General features: G+C 30.2%; 3 protein-coding genes across 7 annotated transcripts; 2 read left to right on the forward strand and 1 right to left on the reverse strand.

The window, feature by feature from the left end:
* Positions 1-108: 108 nt before the first annotated feature.
* Positions 109-3,388, forward strand: LOC112795570 (zeaxanthin epoxidase, chloroplastic). 4 transcript variants are annotated; one of them, XM_025837567.2, is made up of 5 exons: positions 109-692; positions 1,760-1,824; positions 1,910-1,970; positions 2,564-2,710; positions 3,106-3,388. In XM_025837567.2, exons 1-5 carry the CDS (start codon positions 467-469, stop codon positions 3,228-3,230), a joined length of 624 nt encoding a protein of 207 aa, XP_025693352.1. In that variant the 5' UTR covers positions 109-466; the 3' UTR covers positions 3,231-3,388. The 4 variants fall into 4 exon arrangements, with proteins under 4 accessions (XP_025693352.1, XP_025693354.1, XP_025693355.1 ...); XM_025837569.2 differs by having other exon boundaries at positions 363-692; positions 3,109-3,388; XM_025837570.2 differs by having other exon boundaries at positions 367-692; positions 2,573-2,710.
* Positions 3,389-4,945: 1,557 nt separating this feature from the next.
* On the reverse strand, positions 4,946-9,159 carry LOC112795571 (non-specific lipid transfer protein GPI-anchored 12). The gene is made up of 4 exons (XM_025837571.2): positions 8,353-9,159; positions 7,187-7,234; positions 6,147-6,203; positions 4,946-5,257 (listed from the first exon to the last, which is right to left on the reverse strand). The coding sequence occupies exons 1-4, from the start codon at positions 8,705-8,707 to the stop codon at positions 5,115-5,117; spliced, it is 603 nt and encodes a 200-aa protein (XP_025693356.1). The 5' UTR covers positions 8,708-9,159; the 3' UTR covers positions 4,946-5,114.
* Positions 9,160-11,409: 2,250 nt separating this feature from the next.
* Positions 11,410-15,928, forward strand: LOC112795572 (RNA pseudouridine synthase 4, mitochondrial). Of its 2 annotated transcripts, none has more exons than XM_025837573.3 (9): positions 11,410-11,785; positions 11,893-12,033; positions 12,149-12,196; positions 12,483-12,563; positions 12,713-12,826; positions 12,973-13,071; positions 13,493-13,604; positions 15,216-15,262; positions 15,347-15,928. In XM_025837573.3, exons 1-9 carry the CDS (start codon positions 11,507-11,509, stop codon positions 15,695-15,697), a joined length of 1,272 nt encoding a protein of 423 aa, XP_025693358.1. In that variant the 5' UTR covers positions 11,410-11,506; the 3' UTR covers positions 15,698-15,928. The 2 variants fall into 2 exon arrangements, with proteins under 2 accessions (XP_025693358.1, XP_072089914.1); XM_072233813.1 differs by having other exon boundaries at positions 11,437-11,785; positions 11,893-11,967.
* The last annotated feature ends 3,324 nt before the right edge of the window (positions 15,929-19,252 follow it).

The raw sequence follows: 19,252 nt of genomic DNA on the forward strand, positions 1-19,252 counted from the left end.
TTAATTTACGAGCTTTAGTAAAATCAATTTAAAATTTACAAACGGACTCAATTATTAATGAATCAAAGGTGATCTTAAATTTGGACTAACATGACTCTCTCCGGTCTAGTTCTAATTGTTATTTGTTATATTAAGTTGGATAATGCTGAATAATGCTTGGATTATAGCGTTTTTGGAGACACATTTATTTATTTTAAAAATTAACGTAGATTAACAAAATAATTTAAATATTCTAATTCAGGGTCAAAAAAATAAAATAAGTAAAGTGAATATTTATTTTCAATAAATATTTTTTAAATTATTTATTTAGATAATTATTATAGTTAATTTATTTATTAAAATAAAAAATCCAGTGAATAGGTGATCCAAGAAGAATTGAAGATATTATCCAAAATCTAGGGAAGCGTTAAATGGGCGCCACATAGACGAGTCGATGTGGGATTAAGTGCTCATCATGTAAGAAAGAATGATAAGGTATGAAATGGAAAGCATTGTGCATCCTGTATCCATTGGAAGAATTCCAAAGTATCAAGTCATAAAATCAAATGCAACTTCTCTAAGTGTAGGCGTAAGCCACAAGTGCTTGTTTTCTCAGCTGCCAAGCCTCAGACTCAAATCAAAGGGACTGGCTTTGGGAGCCATACACGCCTCAGCCTCTGATGCTTCACAAAAATGGCTTCTTCAGCCAGTTGGTCAGTTCACTTCCATCTTTTGCCTCACTCTAATAACTTTCATCATCTCTATCTAACATCACCTCATAACTACGAGGAAGGTTAGATGAACGTTTTTTATTATCAATTAGTCATTAATATTTAAAAGAATAGGATAAAATAGAATAGGATAAAGTATATTATTAGATTGGAATTAGAGAATTAATGACTAAGTGTGAGACGCTTTTTATTTTTAGCATTGTGATTCAAGTAGTGTTTTTCAACAATGTGGATACTTGATGTTTTTTTATGAATACCATAAATTTGAGAGTCAAATTTGTAGTTTTAAACTTTTTTTTAAAAAAAAAATACAAATTTAAGAGTCAGATTTGTGGTTTACAATTTTTTTTAACAAAACTGATTCACTAATTTGTTTATCTCTTAAAAAAATTTTTAGCCCACATAAATTTGAGGCTCAGATTTTTCTATTATCCCAAATCGAAGCCTAAGTTTTGTTTCTAAAACCAAACTGAGTCTTCAATTTGTGAATTCCAATTTAAGAATTTTTTTTTATCTCCATATCCATTAAAAAAACCACAATTTTTCTATAATTGAGCATCACATATTTTGAATTTCCATAACTAAAAAGAATTAGCCTAAGTGAGAGCCAAAACAAATCTCTAGTATTTTTCTATTATTATTATTATTATTATTATTATTATTATTAGAATAAATAGTTATTTTGGTATCTAAAATTTTGATTTTGTCAAAACGGACTCACACATTTATTTTTTGATAAAATGAACACTCAAATATCTATATCGTTTGATAAAATGCTCTAATCATTAACCCATCACTTTGAATGATTAGGTCATTTTTTCATTTGAAGATTTATTTTGTCAAAATGAAAATTTAGTACACATTTGGTAAATTATCCCAATGAATTAGATAACTAGTAAGCTCAATCCTTCATAACGTTATATATTTGAACTCTTCAGTTACCCGCTTAAAGCACTAATTGTTGAATAGGATTGTTTTTTTCTATTGTGATTGACAAAGTGCTTGATCAAATTGGAAACAAAACTGATCTAATCTACTTGCATTGATAGGAGATGGAGATACAAGGCACATAGGCTTCAAAGTTGAGATGCCAGGTGCATATGAAATTGCTTCTGTAAGTGATAGATGTATATGAATCATTATACTTTTATATGGCTGAATATACTTCACATTAACTAGCTTCTTTTTGAATTATCCAGCGTGAGGTGACAGTTGGACGCGTTCCGGAGAAAGCTGACTTGGTGATTCCTGTTGCAACAGGTAAAATATACGAGTAATGTTAGATAATTATCAGAATTTATTGTTTTTTGCCACAGATAGCAGTCAATGTTTAAAAGTATATGATAAAATATGTTGTTGGATTACTAAACTAAATTGAAACTACACTAAAGGAATTGAGATGATGACTAAGTAATAACAAAAAATAATAAATTCTAATAACTCCTAGTATTTTTCAAAGGAATCTTATTAGGGAGCCAATAGAGTATTTGTACAATATATACAATGAGCTGTTTATTTTGGTTCAATATGAGTTAAAAAATGAACATCCAGAGTAAAATACTATTAATTTCTCAAACATAATACACTCATACTATTCAGAATAACCATTCAAATACCAGAAATAATAAACATATACTGAATCGAACATCCCTAAACTCTCATTATACACATTGCACATATACTCCATTGGCTCCCTATACTTTCTCTTCTCAAAGAGTACCACTTGGTGACACATCTGTTTTATTCTGTGTACTATGCTTTGTTATCGATTAACCAATTCCAGTTGAACTATTTTGGCAATTATCAATTCAGTGATCTGATGTCAAATATAAAATTTGCTCTTACACTTGCAGTTTCTGCAGTGCATGCACGCATTCAGAAGAAACAAGGAAATCTTCTTGTCACAGATTTGGATAGCACCAATGGTACATTCGTCGACGACAAGCGGCTGAGACCGGGAGTAGTTACCACTGTATCTCCGGGGAGTAATATTACATTTGGTACATACTGCAACACATCTTTATCCACTTGGTTATTTTTCTTACGGAACGCTAGACGACCATCAGAATTTATTGTTTTTCGCTCTTAGTTAGCCATCAATGTTTAAAAGTATGCGATAAAGTATGTTGCGAGAGGAGGTTAATTGGGGATAGTACCTCAAATAAATGAATAATATAGATGCTTTTAGTTTCCTACTTTTCTTAGTTTTCTTGTTATTCTTGAATCAACTCTGTCAAAATTATATAGAAAATCATAGAAGGAAAGGGACTCTAGAAGAATATTTCAAACCAAATCTGAAATTGGAACATCAAAATTACAACTATACATCAAAATTGTTCCATGCTCATGTTACTCTAGAAAAAGTACTACAATAATCTCGCTTCATTTTTGTCAGGAGACACCCATCTGGCTATGTTTCGTGTATCGAAGGTCGAAGATGATACAACTGCAGACACCAATGAAGAAATAGAAGCTGCGGAAGAAACTGATAAGGAACCTGATAATGCTCAAACGGGTTGAAAATCCTGGTGTATGTTTTGTATCTGCTCTACTTAGAATAGTGTATGCTACAACAACCAAAAAAAGGAAAAAAATAATAATAATAATTGTGCATGCTACATCAGGTATACATGTTTTGTGTACTGAGAATAATAAAACTGTGCATATTGTGATGAAAATGATTTTATCATGTTGTCATGATGCCTTGGTGGTTGCTTAAATTTTATTAGATCTTTGATATTGCCATCAGCAACATGCAGCAAAGGTAACAAGAGTTTGCGGATGCAATTACTCAAACTCAGAACAGCCAATCATCATCTAAGTAAGATGCTGCAAGAAAGTCTTTGTATTAATCAGATTATGCCTTCACTCTTCCACCACTTAACTTACTTTTAATAGGTTCAAGGAGTAATTTTTTTTTTTCCAAAGGAAGAGTGAAGATTGCTTTCTTATAATAAAAATTAAAATATAGCATTTAGAAGAGAAAGACAAAGACTAAAATAAGTCTTAGTATTGTATTTGGTATAAAATAGAAGACCGAGGCTGAAATAAGAATGAAGTTTTAATTTAATTAGCACAAAAGATAAAGTTGGAATTAATTGAAATGAAAGTATTTTATGTATAAAATGTTATTAAAGTTTCGTCTTCTTTCTAAAAAATTTCAGTTCACTATGTTCTCATTTTTTAGAGGTACTGAAATACTGAAATTTTGAAAACAGAGACTGAAATTTTAGTACTTCTCAACAAACATGAGTTCCAATATTTCAGTTTTCGTCCCAGTACCTCAAAACAAAACGCTACCTAATAAAGACATCATGTGAAATGAAAAAAAAGAGACATCATGTGAAATACTCAAATATACATTCCTAAAAAATTTAATTACAATGTTAAGCTTGAAAAGACTCGTTGAAAGAATTTTGTTTAATCCAAATAGTAGAATATTTAAGATTTTCTGAGGAATGGATGTACCTCTTTAGCAGAACCAATATACTTCCGGTGTTTATCTTCTTAACCTTATCATTCTTTGCTTTCGTGTAGTTATGGAATGTTTTGATTCAAAGTTAAATAAAAAAATATGTCTAAGTCGTTTTGACATCTCAAAAGTATTTTCGTCTGTCTTAGAAAATCTAGTAATAAAGACAAAAATAATTTTAAAAATATCTACATAGAGAGATACATTTCATTTATTTCAAAAAAGTACAAGCACAATTAACTCCTCTTTCTCGTGCACCTTTTATTTATCTTAGAGTAAAAGACAAATAAGTCTCTGACTTTTTTTTGTGTGGACATTTTTGTCTTTGACCATTGAAAAATATTTTTAATTCCCTGACGTTCTTAAAAGTTGGACGGATCAGTCCTTCCGTCCAAATGTCTCCGTCAAACCCAACGAAAAAGTTTGATGTGGCTTGTCACGCGTACGCGTTGCCTGGAAGACTTCCCTCTCACGCGTATGCGTCGTCATAAATTCTCCATTAATTAAGAGGGAAGTCTGTCAGGCACGTGATAAGAGTCAGACTTTTTCGTGGGGTCTGACGGAGGCATTTAGATGGAGGGACTGATCCGTCTAACTTTTAAGAACGTCAGAAATTTAAAAGTATTTTTCAATGATCAAAGACAAAAATGTCCGCAGACAAAAAGGTTTAGAAACCTATTTATCTTTTACTCTTTATCTTATATTGCAGAGTAACTTTTTGCTTTATTTGTATGTTTTCTCTTCTTCTTTAAACAATGAAAAATTCAATAACTTGAGTTATTCGCTATTGTTATTCATAATAATAGTAGTATTTAATTTGGAAGAATGCATTAAATTACAATAAAAGCTTCAAGAGAAAAAAGCAGTCGACCACATAGAAACAATCAAGAAATTGAATATCTATAAAACTAAATGACACTGAGAATGGAGAACTAAAAGAACATGGAGACAGAGACAATGAAGCCAAAAATGAAAGTGAGGACAGAGGCTTGAATGGTTGGAGCTCCATTAGCATTATCTTTATTTCCTGAAGGGCTGCTTGCAGCAGCTTCATTTGAAGATGGACTCGCATTACCTGAATGATGTTGTTTACAATAAGTTAAAACTCCAAAATAATTGTTAAGCATATATATTATGGAAAAGTATAGGTAGACAATGAAAACGTTAAATAATGTCAACAATAGATATATCAGATGTTCAATTCATTAGGTATGCAGATGATTATCCTAATATTAAGATTTAGGTGGATAATTTGGGATGTAGTGTATTTTTACTTTATTGGACCAATTTTAGAGCTCACTATTCAAATGTGAACAACAACCATTGTCTACCTAGCAAAGTCCATATATTATAGATGGGTTATACTATTTGTACACCAAAATCAGTCACCAAGATCAGCCATTAGTATAAAATACATGTTAGAATATAAATACTTAAAAATAAATTAAATCACACATATATTTATACACAAATATATTGATGACCGATTTTAGTGACTAATTCTAATGTACGAATAGCATTTTTGTATTATAGAGCAATGTTACATGACCAGTAAATACTATCATTTTTAACTAGCAATAATTTACACTCATATTTACAGATGTTTTGTACACAAAAAATATATAATTTGTATTTATATTTATCAAATTTTACATATATAAATCAATACAATTTGTATCTATATTTTTTAAATTTGTAGACATGAATTAATAAAATTTATTTGTTAAAAAAAATTTAGTATTTATACTGACCAATAATGACCAAAATTACTGAAAATTGTTGGCTCTCAAGAATTTCTCTATATTATATATAGACCCATTACTTTCACAAAGATGGCTTTAACCTCAACATATTTTCTCAAAGATCAATAACATCTATTCCAAGTGAATTTTACTATATTAATGCAAAGTTGATTAATAAGGAATTGAATATCTAACTGTGTATAAAATTCAAGTGGTATATACCGGGACTAGGAGCAACTCCACTTGAAGAATTAGCGGTTGATCCTTTTGGTGCCAAACCTTCATTATTTATTTACACAAAACGAAAATTAGTTAGCACAGATGCGGTTTCAACATAGTAAATATCTGATCTTGGCTACAAGCCTACAACACTTTATTTTGGCATTAAAAAGGAAAGTTTATAAGTTTTTATTTTAAAAGAAAAAAGAAATTTGAGTAGATTATATTCTCTTCCGTTGACAAATAATTTTACTTTACTAAATTTCTCTCCCTTATATTTTTTTTGGTGACTTCTCCCTTATATTTTTAACAAAGAACAACAGACCCCATGAAATGGAAAAAAAATACTTTTAGTAGATGTAGTTCATTCATATTAAGTTATTAACATATCAGATCACACGCATTTTAAAATTAGAATAATATTAATATGGTTTAATTATTTTTGAGATTCAGATAATTTTACTAAATTTATAAATAGATCCTTTATTGGTATGTTAGGATTTCCAATTACTTTTTTTAAATATATCAATGAACTAAATAAAAATAATGTTTTCAATTAAAAGATAAATTAAACGATTAAACGTATTATCTTTTAGTACGTTTTTCATCAAATAATATGAAAAAAATAGATGAACGAATTTTTTTATTTTTATTTGTAATTAAATCCTTATTATTTATAAGTTTTTCCGATTAATTCCCTACAAAAATATGCCTAAAAATCTATATACAAATTAAAAAAAAATTATGGGGATCTCCATCTTAATTAAACCTATTAAATAATATACAATTGTTTCAATAATAAATTTTATTTTAAAAAAATGCAGTAAATGGTAAAGTACTTTGTATTGTTAAGGTTACCAGTAAAATATTTTGTTGAAAGAAAATGAAGTTTATCAATAATTTATAATGTATTTACTAAAAAAATTTAAATTTCTATTATAGATAATTTTAACAAATGCCACAAAAACATTTCCTAACAAAACCGGTAAGTAAAATAATTACAACGGTAAAAGTAAAGAATAATCAAATAATGGAAAACTTACTTGGTGATGCAGATTTACTTGGAGGCAAGGACACAGGGACTCCCACAGCTGTAACAAAAGAAACACTGGTTAAGACTAGGGACAAAAACAGCTGTTTTCAATTGAAAATGAAATAAAGAATCAAAAATATCTTTTTGAGTACAGGATAAATAAACATAATGTAAATCTATGGTGAAATTAGTCTTTGAAAAATTTTTGAAATTTTTTTTAATTAAATTCATCTTTTAAAAATTTTAAATTAATTATGTTAATTCTTATATTATTTTATTTGTTAATAATATCAGAATTTACTAATGTGATACTTTAAGTGATACTCTAATACACATATAAAAATCTTAATTGACTGTTAATATGATTAATTTATGAAATTAGATAAAATGATCCTAAATTAAGAAATTCAAATGCCTCAAGTTCTCTCTACAATTAAGTTTTGATTTGATATAATTTCATAAATTTATTATCTTAATAATTAATTAAAACTTCTAAATATGTGTTGGAATATATTTAATGTTTTACAACAATAAATTTTGACACTATTAATAAACAAAATAATAAAAAAACTAAAATAATTAATTTAAATTTTTTAAAAGACGAATTTGATTTAAAAAAACTAACAGTAAACATTTACTTAAATAAACATACAAAAATTTAAAGAATTAATAATTTAAAAAATTAATAATTTTTTAAAGACTAATTTAACTATTTACTTAATAAACATACGAAAATTTACACTTCAAATAGATTATATCTTAAAAAAAATTATCAGTAAAATCTTTTATTTAAACCAACTTGTTGGTGTTTATGTTTATTATTCTCGAAAACTTTGTTGGCATTTGTTGAGAGACTAATTCTTCAATGGTTTATTTGCTCTAATTTTTTTGTGCAAGTTAGTAAAATAGAAAAGACTCACAATCAAGTTTCTTGAACTAATAATAAACTTTTATAATGGATTTAATGTTAGAGAAATATTATTTATATACTAAAATCAGTCATTAATGTATTTGTGTATAAATAGATGTATGATTTAATTTATTTTTATAATATATTTATATTTTAACATGTATTTTATATTAATAACTAATTTTGGTGACTGATTTTAGTGTACACTTAATATAACTCTTAATGTTGAAACTAAGTTGAAGATGTGAGGAATGAAATGGATATACCTGAGCAGGTGCTAACAGGGGGAGTGGTGAGACGGCAAACAGAAGGAAGCTTGAGAGCTCTGTTGAGATCAATCTTGATTCCAACGGCGTCTGGATTCCCAAGCAGCTCACACAAGCAGATCGGGTTGCTATCAATCAGCCCTGCCAGCTCAGGACAGCACCCTTTGTCTGGCTTCGTTTCATTGCTCCCATCTTCCACATATGTCAGGCAGTCTGACATGTTTAGCAATGCCGTGAAGCACGCGTTCTCTGCCGGCGACGGAGCTGCCGCCGGCGAAGCGCACTCTCCGCAGCTTGCTGCCATCGCCAGGACTAAAGCCGCAAGGGCTACCGTTACTCTGCACCCACCGCCCATTTGATTCCTTTGATCTACTACAACGACAACTAGAGATTCTTTTAAAGCTGCCTTGGGTGGGTAAAATTTAGGGCTATCAAGGGAGAGAGGGTGGTAGGTTCTCGTTACTATAAATAAACACGAAGAGAGTCAATAGAATATCTGTACAATATGTATAATAGAATATAAAGATGTTCGATTCAGTAGGATATCAAATGTTTATTATCTTTAGTATTCGAAATAGTTATTCTAAATAGTATAAATATATTGTGTTTAAAAAATTAGTAATATTTTATTCTAAATATTTATTTTTTAATTTATATTAAATTAAATAAATAGCTCATTATACAACTTATATAAATACTAGCGGATTCATAAATAAATACAAGAGTGACTTTCTTCACTTGGAAACCGGTTCCCTAACTTTAGGTGGCTGAATTTATTGAGATTAACAGCCAACCAACTCATTGTGTACCATGCTGAAGCCACCTCTCTTTGTCTTTCTCTTTCTCTATTGACATCTATTGATGCAACTTCCACCCTCTTTGAATTAAAGGCGAGAAGGGTTTGATCCAAAATTAGGATTTTTTTCATAAATAAAATATAAAATATAAAATTATAGATCCCTTAAAATAAATTTGGTAACATTCATGTCTTATTACTTTTTTTTTTGAGATTTATCTAATATGTATCTTAAAAATACAAATTAAAATTCTTATTAATAAAAAATTTAAATTTTTTATTTTAATAATTATATTAAAAATTAAGTTTTATATATTTTTATAATATTTTAGATAAAGTATTAAATTGATTTTTTATGTTTGAGTTTAACTTATTTTGGTCTCCAAAATTTAAAGTGCCATATTTAAATAAAAAATTTTATTTAATTTTAATGTAGTCTTATCGTAAAGTCAATATTAAATAATTAATGAAACTTAATTTTTAAATATAGAAAATTTATATAACAAAACTCTTCGGTTGCGAGAAAAGTTTTCCATGGTAGAAGTGACGACTTTATCCTCGTTGTCACTGACAAACTTTTCTACAAAAAACGAATTCTCGAAAATATTTTTCATGTGCTTAAATTATGGCCAATGACTCCCAGTGATGCATCACGTGCCTCTCGAATTTATATCTCTTCTTGAAAAAAAACATTAAGATTTAATATTATTATTGTCAAATTCATATAAGTTGTTTATCGTATATTTTAGAATATCTTTGGTTATTTTTTATGTTAGTTTAAGTGTTTAAAGAGTTTTTAAATCACTATAATCACTAGTGGGGTCACTAGCTATAATTTTAATACCTAGTAACACTTTAATTTTTAGTAAATAAAAAAAATGTCATCTAATTAGCAATTTAATTTTCCTACGTGAGTTTAAATGTTCAGTGATTATTTTTATTAATGAATTTTAAATGCTTAATGGTTGTTTAAGCTTGTCACTCTCTCATGTTTTATCAAAGCAACTGGAATATGGTTAGAGTTTTTGTCCGGGTTTGAGTTCTGAAGGTTTTTGTGAGTCATGCTAAGAAATTTTCTCTGGGATGCCGATAACAAAGTGACGAAGACGTAGCTCTTGAGTCGGAAAAAATATGCTTGCCTCAGATCTACTACGGTTATGAGAAGCAAGTACATCTGTGCAGATGGGCTTATTCCAACTACAAAAAAGTATCCACCTTGCTTCAAATGCTTGGAATTTTTATTCTGATTCTAAGGACTATTTTTCTTAGAGTAATTTTTCTTTACTTTTTTTTATTATTCACTCTAATGTTTATCTAAAAAATATAAATTTATTTTTAATATAATAATAATAATTTTACTTAAGCTTATTAATTAATTTTAATGAATAAAAATATACATATTTATTTATGTATCCGTGTATTTTATTTTTTTTAGTTTGTACTGTATCTCCCAATTTAATAAATCAAGGATTAATTTGTTGTCGTACTAAATACTATTTAAAAGATTATCATCGGTCAATAAATTGCTGCATACACACACTTAAGTAGACTAATAAATTAACAATAGACTAATTAAGCTTGGTTACATATATTCTATATTTATCAAGATCCATCATATTTTTTGGAGTAAACACTCAATTTGGTCCTTATCCATTTTTACGGAAGACAAAGCGATCTGTTAAAAAAAATGGACACTTCGACTTCCAACTTTTTTATTTTGGGACAATATGAATAATAACAAAAATTAGTTTTTGTGGGGAGTTTTATTTGTATTTTGTGGGGGAAGGGGATTTAAACCTTCACAAACTATTAATAAGGTTGTTTTTGAAAAATTTCTTCACCAATGGTGGTTAAATGAAGAAAAATTATTGATGAAAATGATGTCGCAAAAAAAATTGTAGTACAAATGTCTTTTAAAGTAAAAAAATAATATCGAATAACAAATGAAAGAAGAAAACTTTAATATTGATAATATTAGTATTGGTGATATGAAAGTAGAGGAGATAATAATAATAATAAAATAATAAAAATAATAGAGATATGAGTGATAATAATGAAGATAAAAAAGGTAATGATAATAATTGGTTAAATTGTTAAAAAAAATTTTACAAAAATTTAAAATTTTCATAAAATATAAATAAAACTTTCACAAACTAATTTTTGCTATTATTTAACAAATTTTTTTAATAAAAACATCATATTATTTCAAAATAAAAAAAATTAAAAGTTAATATATATTTTTTTTAATAAAAATTACTTACTTTTTTTTTTGTTTCCTACCCAGTCCGACACGCCGAAAAAGGGTTCTTAAGTGCAGTAGAACCCTGAACCCTTGGCTGAGTCTGAGTCTCGGTTACAATGTTTGCGGTGGCAGCGGAGTCCATAGTGGTCCTCCTCCGCGTCAGAGTATTGAGTACACGTCACTTCTCCATCACCAACAACAACAACAACAACAAATGGCATACACTTCCTCCCTTCTCTCCCACTCCTACTTCTCTCTCCCCCTCCGCCTCCGCCTCCACTACTGCCCTCAAATGGGTTCTCCGCTGCTGCCCCCACCTTCCCAAACCCCTCGTCCACAAGCTTTTCCGTCTCAGGCAGGTTCGAAGATCCTCCTCTCCTACCATAATCAAACGGGTGGCTCCTTCTACTCTCAATTTCACTTTATTTATTTATTCATTTAATTTTTTTTTTACCTTCCCCTCCTCTTCCCTCCTAAGTCCTAACCATATCATCAACATTAGGTGGCAGCTAAGGATACGTTGAACTCAGGAGATACCATCTTTCTTCCTCTATCTGTTAAACACATTCCCACGGAGGTGAAACGTCACTCTGATCTCACTCCCCAGCAAATTCAATTTGTCCGCAGTCTTGTCCTTTATAAGGTTCTTCACTTTTAGCTTCTCTTCAATTTTTTTTTCTTCTTTTTTCTCTAATGCTATCTCAAACCTGTCTTTATCTTTCTCGGAATTCGTAATGCGACGCACTTATCAAAACTAGGATCCTGCTGTTCTTGTCTTGAACAAACCTCCAGGAATGCCAGTGCAGGTAATTAATTAACTAACTTTTTTTAAGAAAAAGCTTTGATAATATTGCGGTGCTTAATGATATTTATTATAGAGAAATGCTGGCCATCACCATTTATTGTTTTTGGCAGTCAGTTTGCCTTTAATGTTTAAAAGTATGGGATAAAGGATGTTGTTGGATTATTAGATTAAAGGAAATAGACTAAATGAATTGAGTTGATAGCTAAGTGATAACAAAAAATAATAAATTCTGATGGCTCGTTAGCATTTCTCTTTCTTATAATCAGATGGTTTCTGTGTATGAATAGGGTGGCATCAACATCAAGAGGAGTTTAGATGTCTTAGCTGCAGCATGTTTAAATTTCGAGTACCCGGACTCCCCTCGCCTGGTGAGCTTATTTTCGAGTTTATTAAATGCTTCTCTCTGAAAATTTTATTCCTTAATGAATTGTATGTTGGATTGTTGGTATAATCAACTTACATTTCTCTCTTATTAAAGCTCTGGTGTTGATACTTTGAGAAATAATATGTATATCAGGTACATAGACTAGACCGAGACTGTTCTGGCATTCTGGTGATGGGAAGGACACAGATCAGTGCTACCATTTTGCATTCCATCTTTAGGGAGAAAACTTCAACAGCATCAGATGATGTGGGTGATTTCTGCTTTTCTATCGAATGCTTCACTTGTGCTGATGTGCTTGTTAGAATCCTTGCAACATTGATTCTTAAATTGGTCTTTCAATTTTGATTTTGTTCCTTTTCTCCCACTGAATGGTGCCATTTGATCTTAAATAGATTGATGCAGAAAATAGAATCCTACAAAGAAGGTATATTGCGCTGGTCATTGGGTGTCCAAGACGTCCAAGGGGGTTGATTACTGCTTCACTCGGTAAGGTTGTACCGGTCTTGGCACTTGTTTATCAGAAGCTTGTTAGGTTGCTAATTCCCCGAACTCTTATCTGATCTGCATTTTGCAATACACTTCACATGTGCTGCATCAATCCTGACAACAACTCATGTAATTTTCAGATGTGTTGAATACTTGAACTTATAAAACAGTAATTTGCATACACTGCATATATGAAAAATTTTACTTGGTCTTAGCTTTTTGTGCTGCTAACAATATGCCATGTGCATACCAAAATATGAACTCCCATTTTCTGAAGATAAAAGAAAAAAAAAATTGTACATCGACCCGTCTTTCTATTAATAATATCTAAATTAGCTTCTTGTATTAACTATCAGGTAACATGTCACTGATTTGACGAACATAAAAAGCTCATCGTATGTAGTAAACTCTTTTGTTTGATTGCAGGTTGTGGTTGACAATGGAAAATCTGATCGTATAACCATAGTTGACAATTCAACATTATTGTCTTCACAGCATGCAATTACAGAGTATCATGTGATTGGATCATCATCGCATGGTTAGTAATAAACCCTACTTTAAATACCTTGTTCTCTACTTTTCTTTATTTGTTTTCCCATTAATACACTCAGACTGGAATGCTGTCACGCTGATACCTTTCAGGTTCTCTTTTCTTTCTTCACTCTCATTTCTAATCTCCCCTCTCTACTATTCTTACACTATCTGTTCTTATTCTGCATCTCCCTCGTCTTAATATTTGTGGTACCAAGCTCTTGCAGCATATTTAGTCATTCTATAAACAACTACAAGAAATAGTGTCATGCTTGAGGCCTTAGGTAAGCCCCCAATAAAAATCCATGGAGATGTCAACCCAAACATTTGTGGGAATCGGAAGAGGTTGCAACAACCCAGCGGGGAAGAGAGTGGAATATTTATTCCGTTGGCATATATCTCACAATTCTAAACAAAGTAAAGAATGGGAATTTTCATCCCTTCCCAATACATGAGGGCAGAAGTTTCCTTGAAAGTTCTAAAGAGACCAGAATGACCAACCGTTTTGGTGCCATGGAGTTCTTGTAGGATTGTAGGAATCCACTTAGAAGTGTTTGCATTCACTAACCTCCCTTTGTACATGAGCTTCCTGTGCTTCATCTGAAAACAAATGTGTGTGTGTATACCTTGCAACAGATTCTGAATAAAGCCGTGGAGCTTTTGGTCATTCTGCACCTTGTAAGACTTCTAGATGTAATCGTAAAACTCAACAGATCCAGTACAGAGATAGAGTAGAGTAGATAGGAGAATTAAGCTAAGATATAGTAGAATAAGAAGTAGAATGAAGCAAGTCACGGACGCAGGATATATCAATGTGAAAATCTCCAGAACAGTGAAGTATGTATTGAAATAGTGTGTAACTGTATAAAGCAAACACAGAAAAGGGTATTTGGCTTTCCAGAGGCCAATTCTCTCCCTAAAGAAACCAGTTGCTCTCTCTCTCTCTCTCTCTCTATATATATATATATATATATTTCTCTTCCAACCAGTTGCTAAAGTCAAGTTGCTCTCAACACTTATTTAGTTATTTTTTCTTCTCCTCCTATATGTATATTTGAGAGGGGTAATTTATCCGTGTTGCCGCTGAATTTCTTGGCTGCTGGGTGCGTCACAATATCCACCCCCCCCCCCCTCTTCTGCAACTTCTCTGCCAACTCCCAAGTGCTCTCAAAGTCTGCTAGGTTTTGCTATTTCACTAGAACTTCTAGCTCTCCAAGCCTATTGCAGTGCGTTTCCAGGACCCATTCAGGCTGAACCACAAGCTCCCCTTCCTTAGTAAGTCGGGTAGAGGTTGAGGTTCAAAAGAAGGGAAGCTGAATCAGGGAGCTTGAGCCTGTAAGGGACCAATCTTTTCCAGGAACTCAAAAGGACCATAAAATCGAGCACATAATTTCTGATTGGACCTGGTTGCTAGGGACTTCATCCTGTATGGTTGGAGCTTCAAATACACAAAATCCCCGACAGCAAAAACCACCTCACGCCGTTTCTTATCAGCAGCTTGCCTCATTCATTCCGTGCTCTGTTTGACTGAACATTCGTAGATAGAAGTAGTAGTTTACTCATTTCATGAATATAATATCTCCTGAGAATCCGACTTATGCCACTTCTAATAATGCAGGTTACACTTGGCTTGAGCTGTACCCTTTAACCGGTAGAAAGCACCAGGTAAAAAAAATGGTAATGAACCTATTTATCAACTCAAATGAGATCCAGTGTTTTTGTTGCTTATAGTGTTTGCTGGTTCCGCAGCTTCGAGTCCATTGTGCCGAGGTGTTGGGCACACCGATAGTTGGGGACTACAAGTACGGATGGCAAGCTCACAGGAAGTTTGGACATGATAATCTGTCTGACGTGGACTCAAGTGAGGAGCTTTGCAAGGAAGAAATGCTACCCTTTGGCCTCACTTTGAACAAGGGAAGCATTTCCGAAAGGTGTCCTCGTTTACATCTTCATTGTAAGCAAATAGTTTTGCCCAATATATATCGAGCACTGCAAGATGTGCAATCACCTCACTACGATCTAAACCAAGTGGGGAATCTTGCGTTGACAGCACCTTTGCCGCCATACATGCAAAGGAGTTGGGATATCACGAATTCTTGAGTTAAGCAGCTTTTGCAATTCACTTTTATCTCTCATCAAGATAAATTTCTTTTTTTTTTTTAACCAAAGATAGGAGACTCGAATTCGCAACTTCTTATTTGAGTATGAGGAGACTATGTCATTTGAGCTATTATTCATTGGCCATCAAATTAAATTTCTTCTTCGATTATTATTTACATTTCGAATTGTATTATAGTTTGCAATAAAATTAGGCAGCCAAATTCTTTTAAACCGAGTCCAACCAAGTTCTCTTGTTGGATCTTTAAGCTTCTTCAGATGTCTCCTCTTCCTCCTCTTTTTTCTTATTTATTTTTCTCTTTTTATTCTTTATTCTCCTTTGTTATTATTATTATCGTCGTCATTCTCTTTATCTTCTTTTATATATGCTTAGTAAAACTACTTAGCACAGTAATTTGATATACATTATAAAATTTTTGGTGTACAATATAAAAATTTTGATGCACAGTATAAAATTTTTTTAAAGATCACATGTTAAAGATATTGATATCCAACTAATAATAATATATAAATTTTTCAAAGATTATACGTCTAAAATATTGATTTATTCAACTAATAAAATATTTTCAAAGCAAAAATTTGTGTTATATGTAAAAATTTTATATTATATTAATAGATTTATGTTATGTGTAAAAATTTTTGTACTATATTAATAAATTTTTGTACTCTTGAACAAAAAATGTGTTAAAAAAAAAATGTCCAGAAGGAGAAAGTGGTAAGGTATACGAACTTGAACTAGCTTAGTTTGACTGTCATAAAAATGCTTGTACTTAATCCTACGGGTCCTTGTTTTCTTGTTCAACTAACTTCATGCTGAAAAAATTTAGAACTTGGAGGCTAATTAAAAATATTTTTATTTTGTGAATTTTTAATAATAAAATATGAATAAATTATTACATAAAATTATAAAATTTTAAATATTATTAATTTAAAAATGATTAAATTTAAATATTTGAAATTATATATAAAATTTTTAATAATTTTATTATATATTTAATTAAATTGGTTTAACCAAAATTTGACTCCAATTAGACTATTAAATCATTAAACCAATTATGTGACTGATTCAACAACCGATTTAGTTTTCACAACTTTGATGTAGATGTAAATTGAATTTAAACTAACATTGTATTTTTTAAAAGTTTGTATTTTTATAACACAGGTAACTTAAGTCGTTATATAAAAAGAAAATATATAATTTTAAATAAAAATTTTTCTAGAATAATTTATATTTAATGAATAATAAATGCCTCAAAAATATAGTTTTTTCCTCTCTAAAACTAATTTCTTCGCTAAAAATAATTTCATTTACACCCCTTCCAAAAAAAATAAACCCTATTTATAAAGCAATGTTGTATATACGGATATACAACTTTTGTTTTTTTATCAAACATATCTGACTAAAATAATTAAATATAAGTTAACTTTGTATATCACACAAATTTTGTTTTTTTTATCAAACATATCTGACTAAAATAATTAAATATAAGTTAACTTTGTATATCACACAAAGATTCAATGATGAAGAGTATGCAGAATGATCAAAACACAATACTTTGTAAAAGCACAAATTAAAAGTCTAAGATACAAAAAAGAAAAACAAAGTCAAGGGAGTATCCAAACAGGAGGACAAAAAAAGTTAACATCTGATAACACATCTTGGCAACTCCCATCTTCTAAATTGAAGATGCCAATGTTATGATAGTAAGTCTCTACCATTGATTGCTCTTGAACGAAACTATCTGTAAAGTAGATTTGATTTCCTTTGGAATTTAAAAGATCGCCAGCAAACATTTTAACAGAAGCATTAAATCCAATTACCAGTATATAATTTCCCAAACTACTAATCCTTGACCATTCATTTGAATCTTTCTTCGATTCATAAATATCGAATCTAGTAGTCTTATAGTAACGTTCCTCTTCCTCACAAATCAAATTAATAAGATGTCTTACAACCATCAATAAAGTTCCATCAGCAGTCCCAATCAGATATTGTATCAAATTCGTATAGCTGCCCATCATGTTGTATTGCATATATCTTCTGTTGAAAAAATATGACATCTTGAAAATATGGACGAGGCCTTGTTGGTAATTTCAGCCATCTCCGATTACTTAGACTTGTAAAAGGCCAACCTACAAGATCCATATAAAACCACTGCCATAAAATTAATGTCATCGGGAGCTGAATTTATAATAACCTTCCAAACTAGAAATTTATTTGCCAGGATGGTTTCCTCGGTGATCATGGAGTGTCCAGCAAAGAAAAAACTACATTCATCCCCCGTTTTGAATTACATCCGGCAGATCTGAGATTGGAGGAAGATCCAAGCAAACTTTTGTCAATGGATTTAACATTCTTATGGTGCCTTCATACATGGATACAATTATTAACCATCCATAACAAGAACCACGGATAAGGCCGTCTTGCAAGTCTGGAAGTGTGAGATGGTAAATCCCCTTCTCTTCAAGACTATTACTGTCAAGAATTTCTTTAGTAGCAGCACCGCCACCAATAGGTAACAGCAACCAGGGAGCTTTGTTGCCATTGAGGATCTTTGGAAGTTTGAAGTTCCACTGCTTGCAAATCAATCGAAGTTGAAGATAGTCATCATATAAATGGAACCGCTTTGTAAATTCGTCCAACATATCTTCATGAATGTTTGCCCATTGATCAACTAGCTCTCCCATGATACGTGTATGTCAGCCTCACACTAGAAGTGTTTGTATTTTTTAAAAGCACAAATTTCTATTCTGTATTTGGTAATTAAAAAATTTTTTTTGCCACTTTTAAAAAATTGAAATACTTTTTAAAAGCAATTAAAGTGAAGTTTTTCAATTTATGTTTTTCAAAATTTAAATTCCTATATTAACTAATTTTTAAATTTAATGTTTAAATTTATGTCTTTTATAGTATTTTTAAATTTCAGAAATTATTTTATTAAATATGATTATTATTACTTGTGTTTATTAAAAATTATTTTTAGTTTGATTTACTAAACATAAATGTTACACTTTTTAAAAAGTTATCTGTTAAAAATTAATTTTTATAAATTATTTTTAAACAGTAAAAATTTTACCATACTCCTTCAAATTTTGGAGTAATAAAACTCATTTTAAAAGATTAGAAAAAATGGTGATAATATAATATCTAAAGTTTAAAATTTTGTTACAAAAAGTATATATATATAAAATCTTTGGCTTAAATACGTTCCCATATAATATTAGTTTTTTCCTAACTTTGTTTTGTGAAATATCGGTTATATATATATATATATATAGATATAGATAGAGAGAGAGAGTAGAAACTGATTTAAATCAAAAATTTTTACAAAATTTCACCGAGCATATTATCTATTTATAATAATAATAATAATAATAATATTATTATTATTATTATTATTATTATTATTATTATTATATTCATAAAAAATCATCTATTTTACAGCCATTTCTTTAGAAAAATGTAAAATAAAAAATAACCTAAAACATATGCGTAGATTTGTTATTTTGCACATTATTATCTCTCCAATATTTTAA

The sequence above is a fragment of the Arachis hypogaea genome, chromosome 4 (genome assembly GCF_003086295.3).
Source record: "Arachis hypogaea cultivar Tifrunner chromosome 4, arahy.Tifrunner.gnm2.J5K5, whole genome shotgun sequence".
In the NCBI taxonomy this organism is placed as follows: domain Eukaryota; kingdom Viridiplantae; phylum Streptophyta; class Magnoliopsida; order Fabales; family Fabaceae; genus Arachis; species Arachis hypogaea.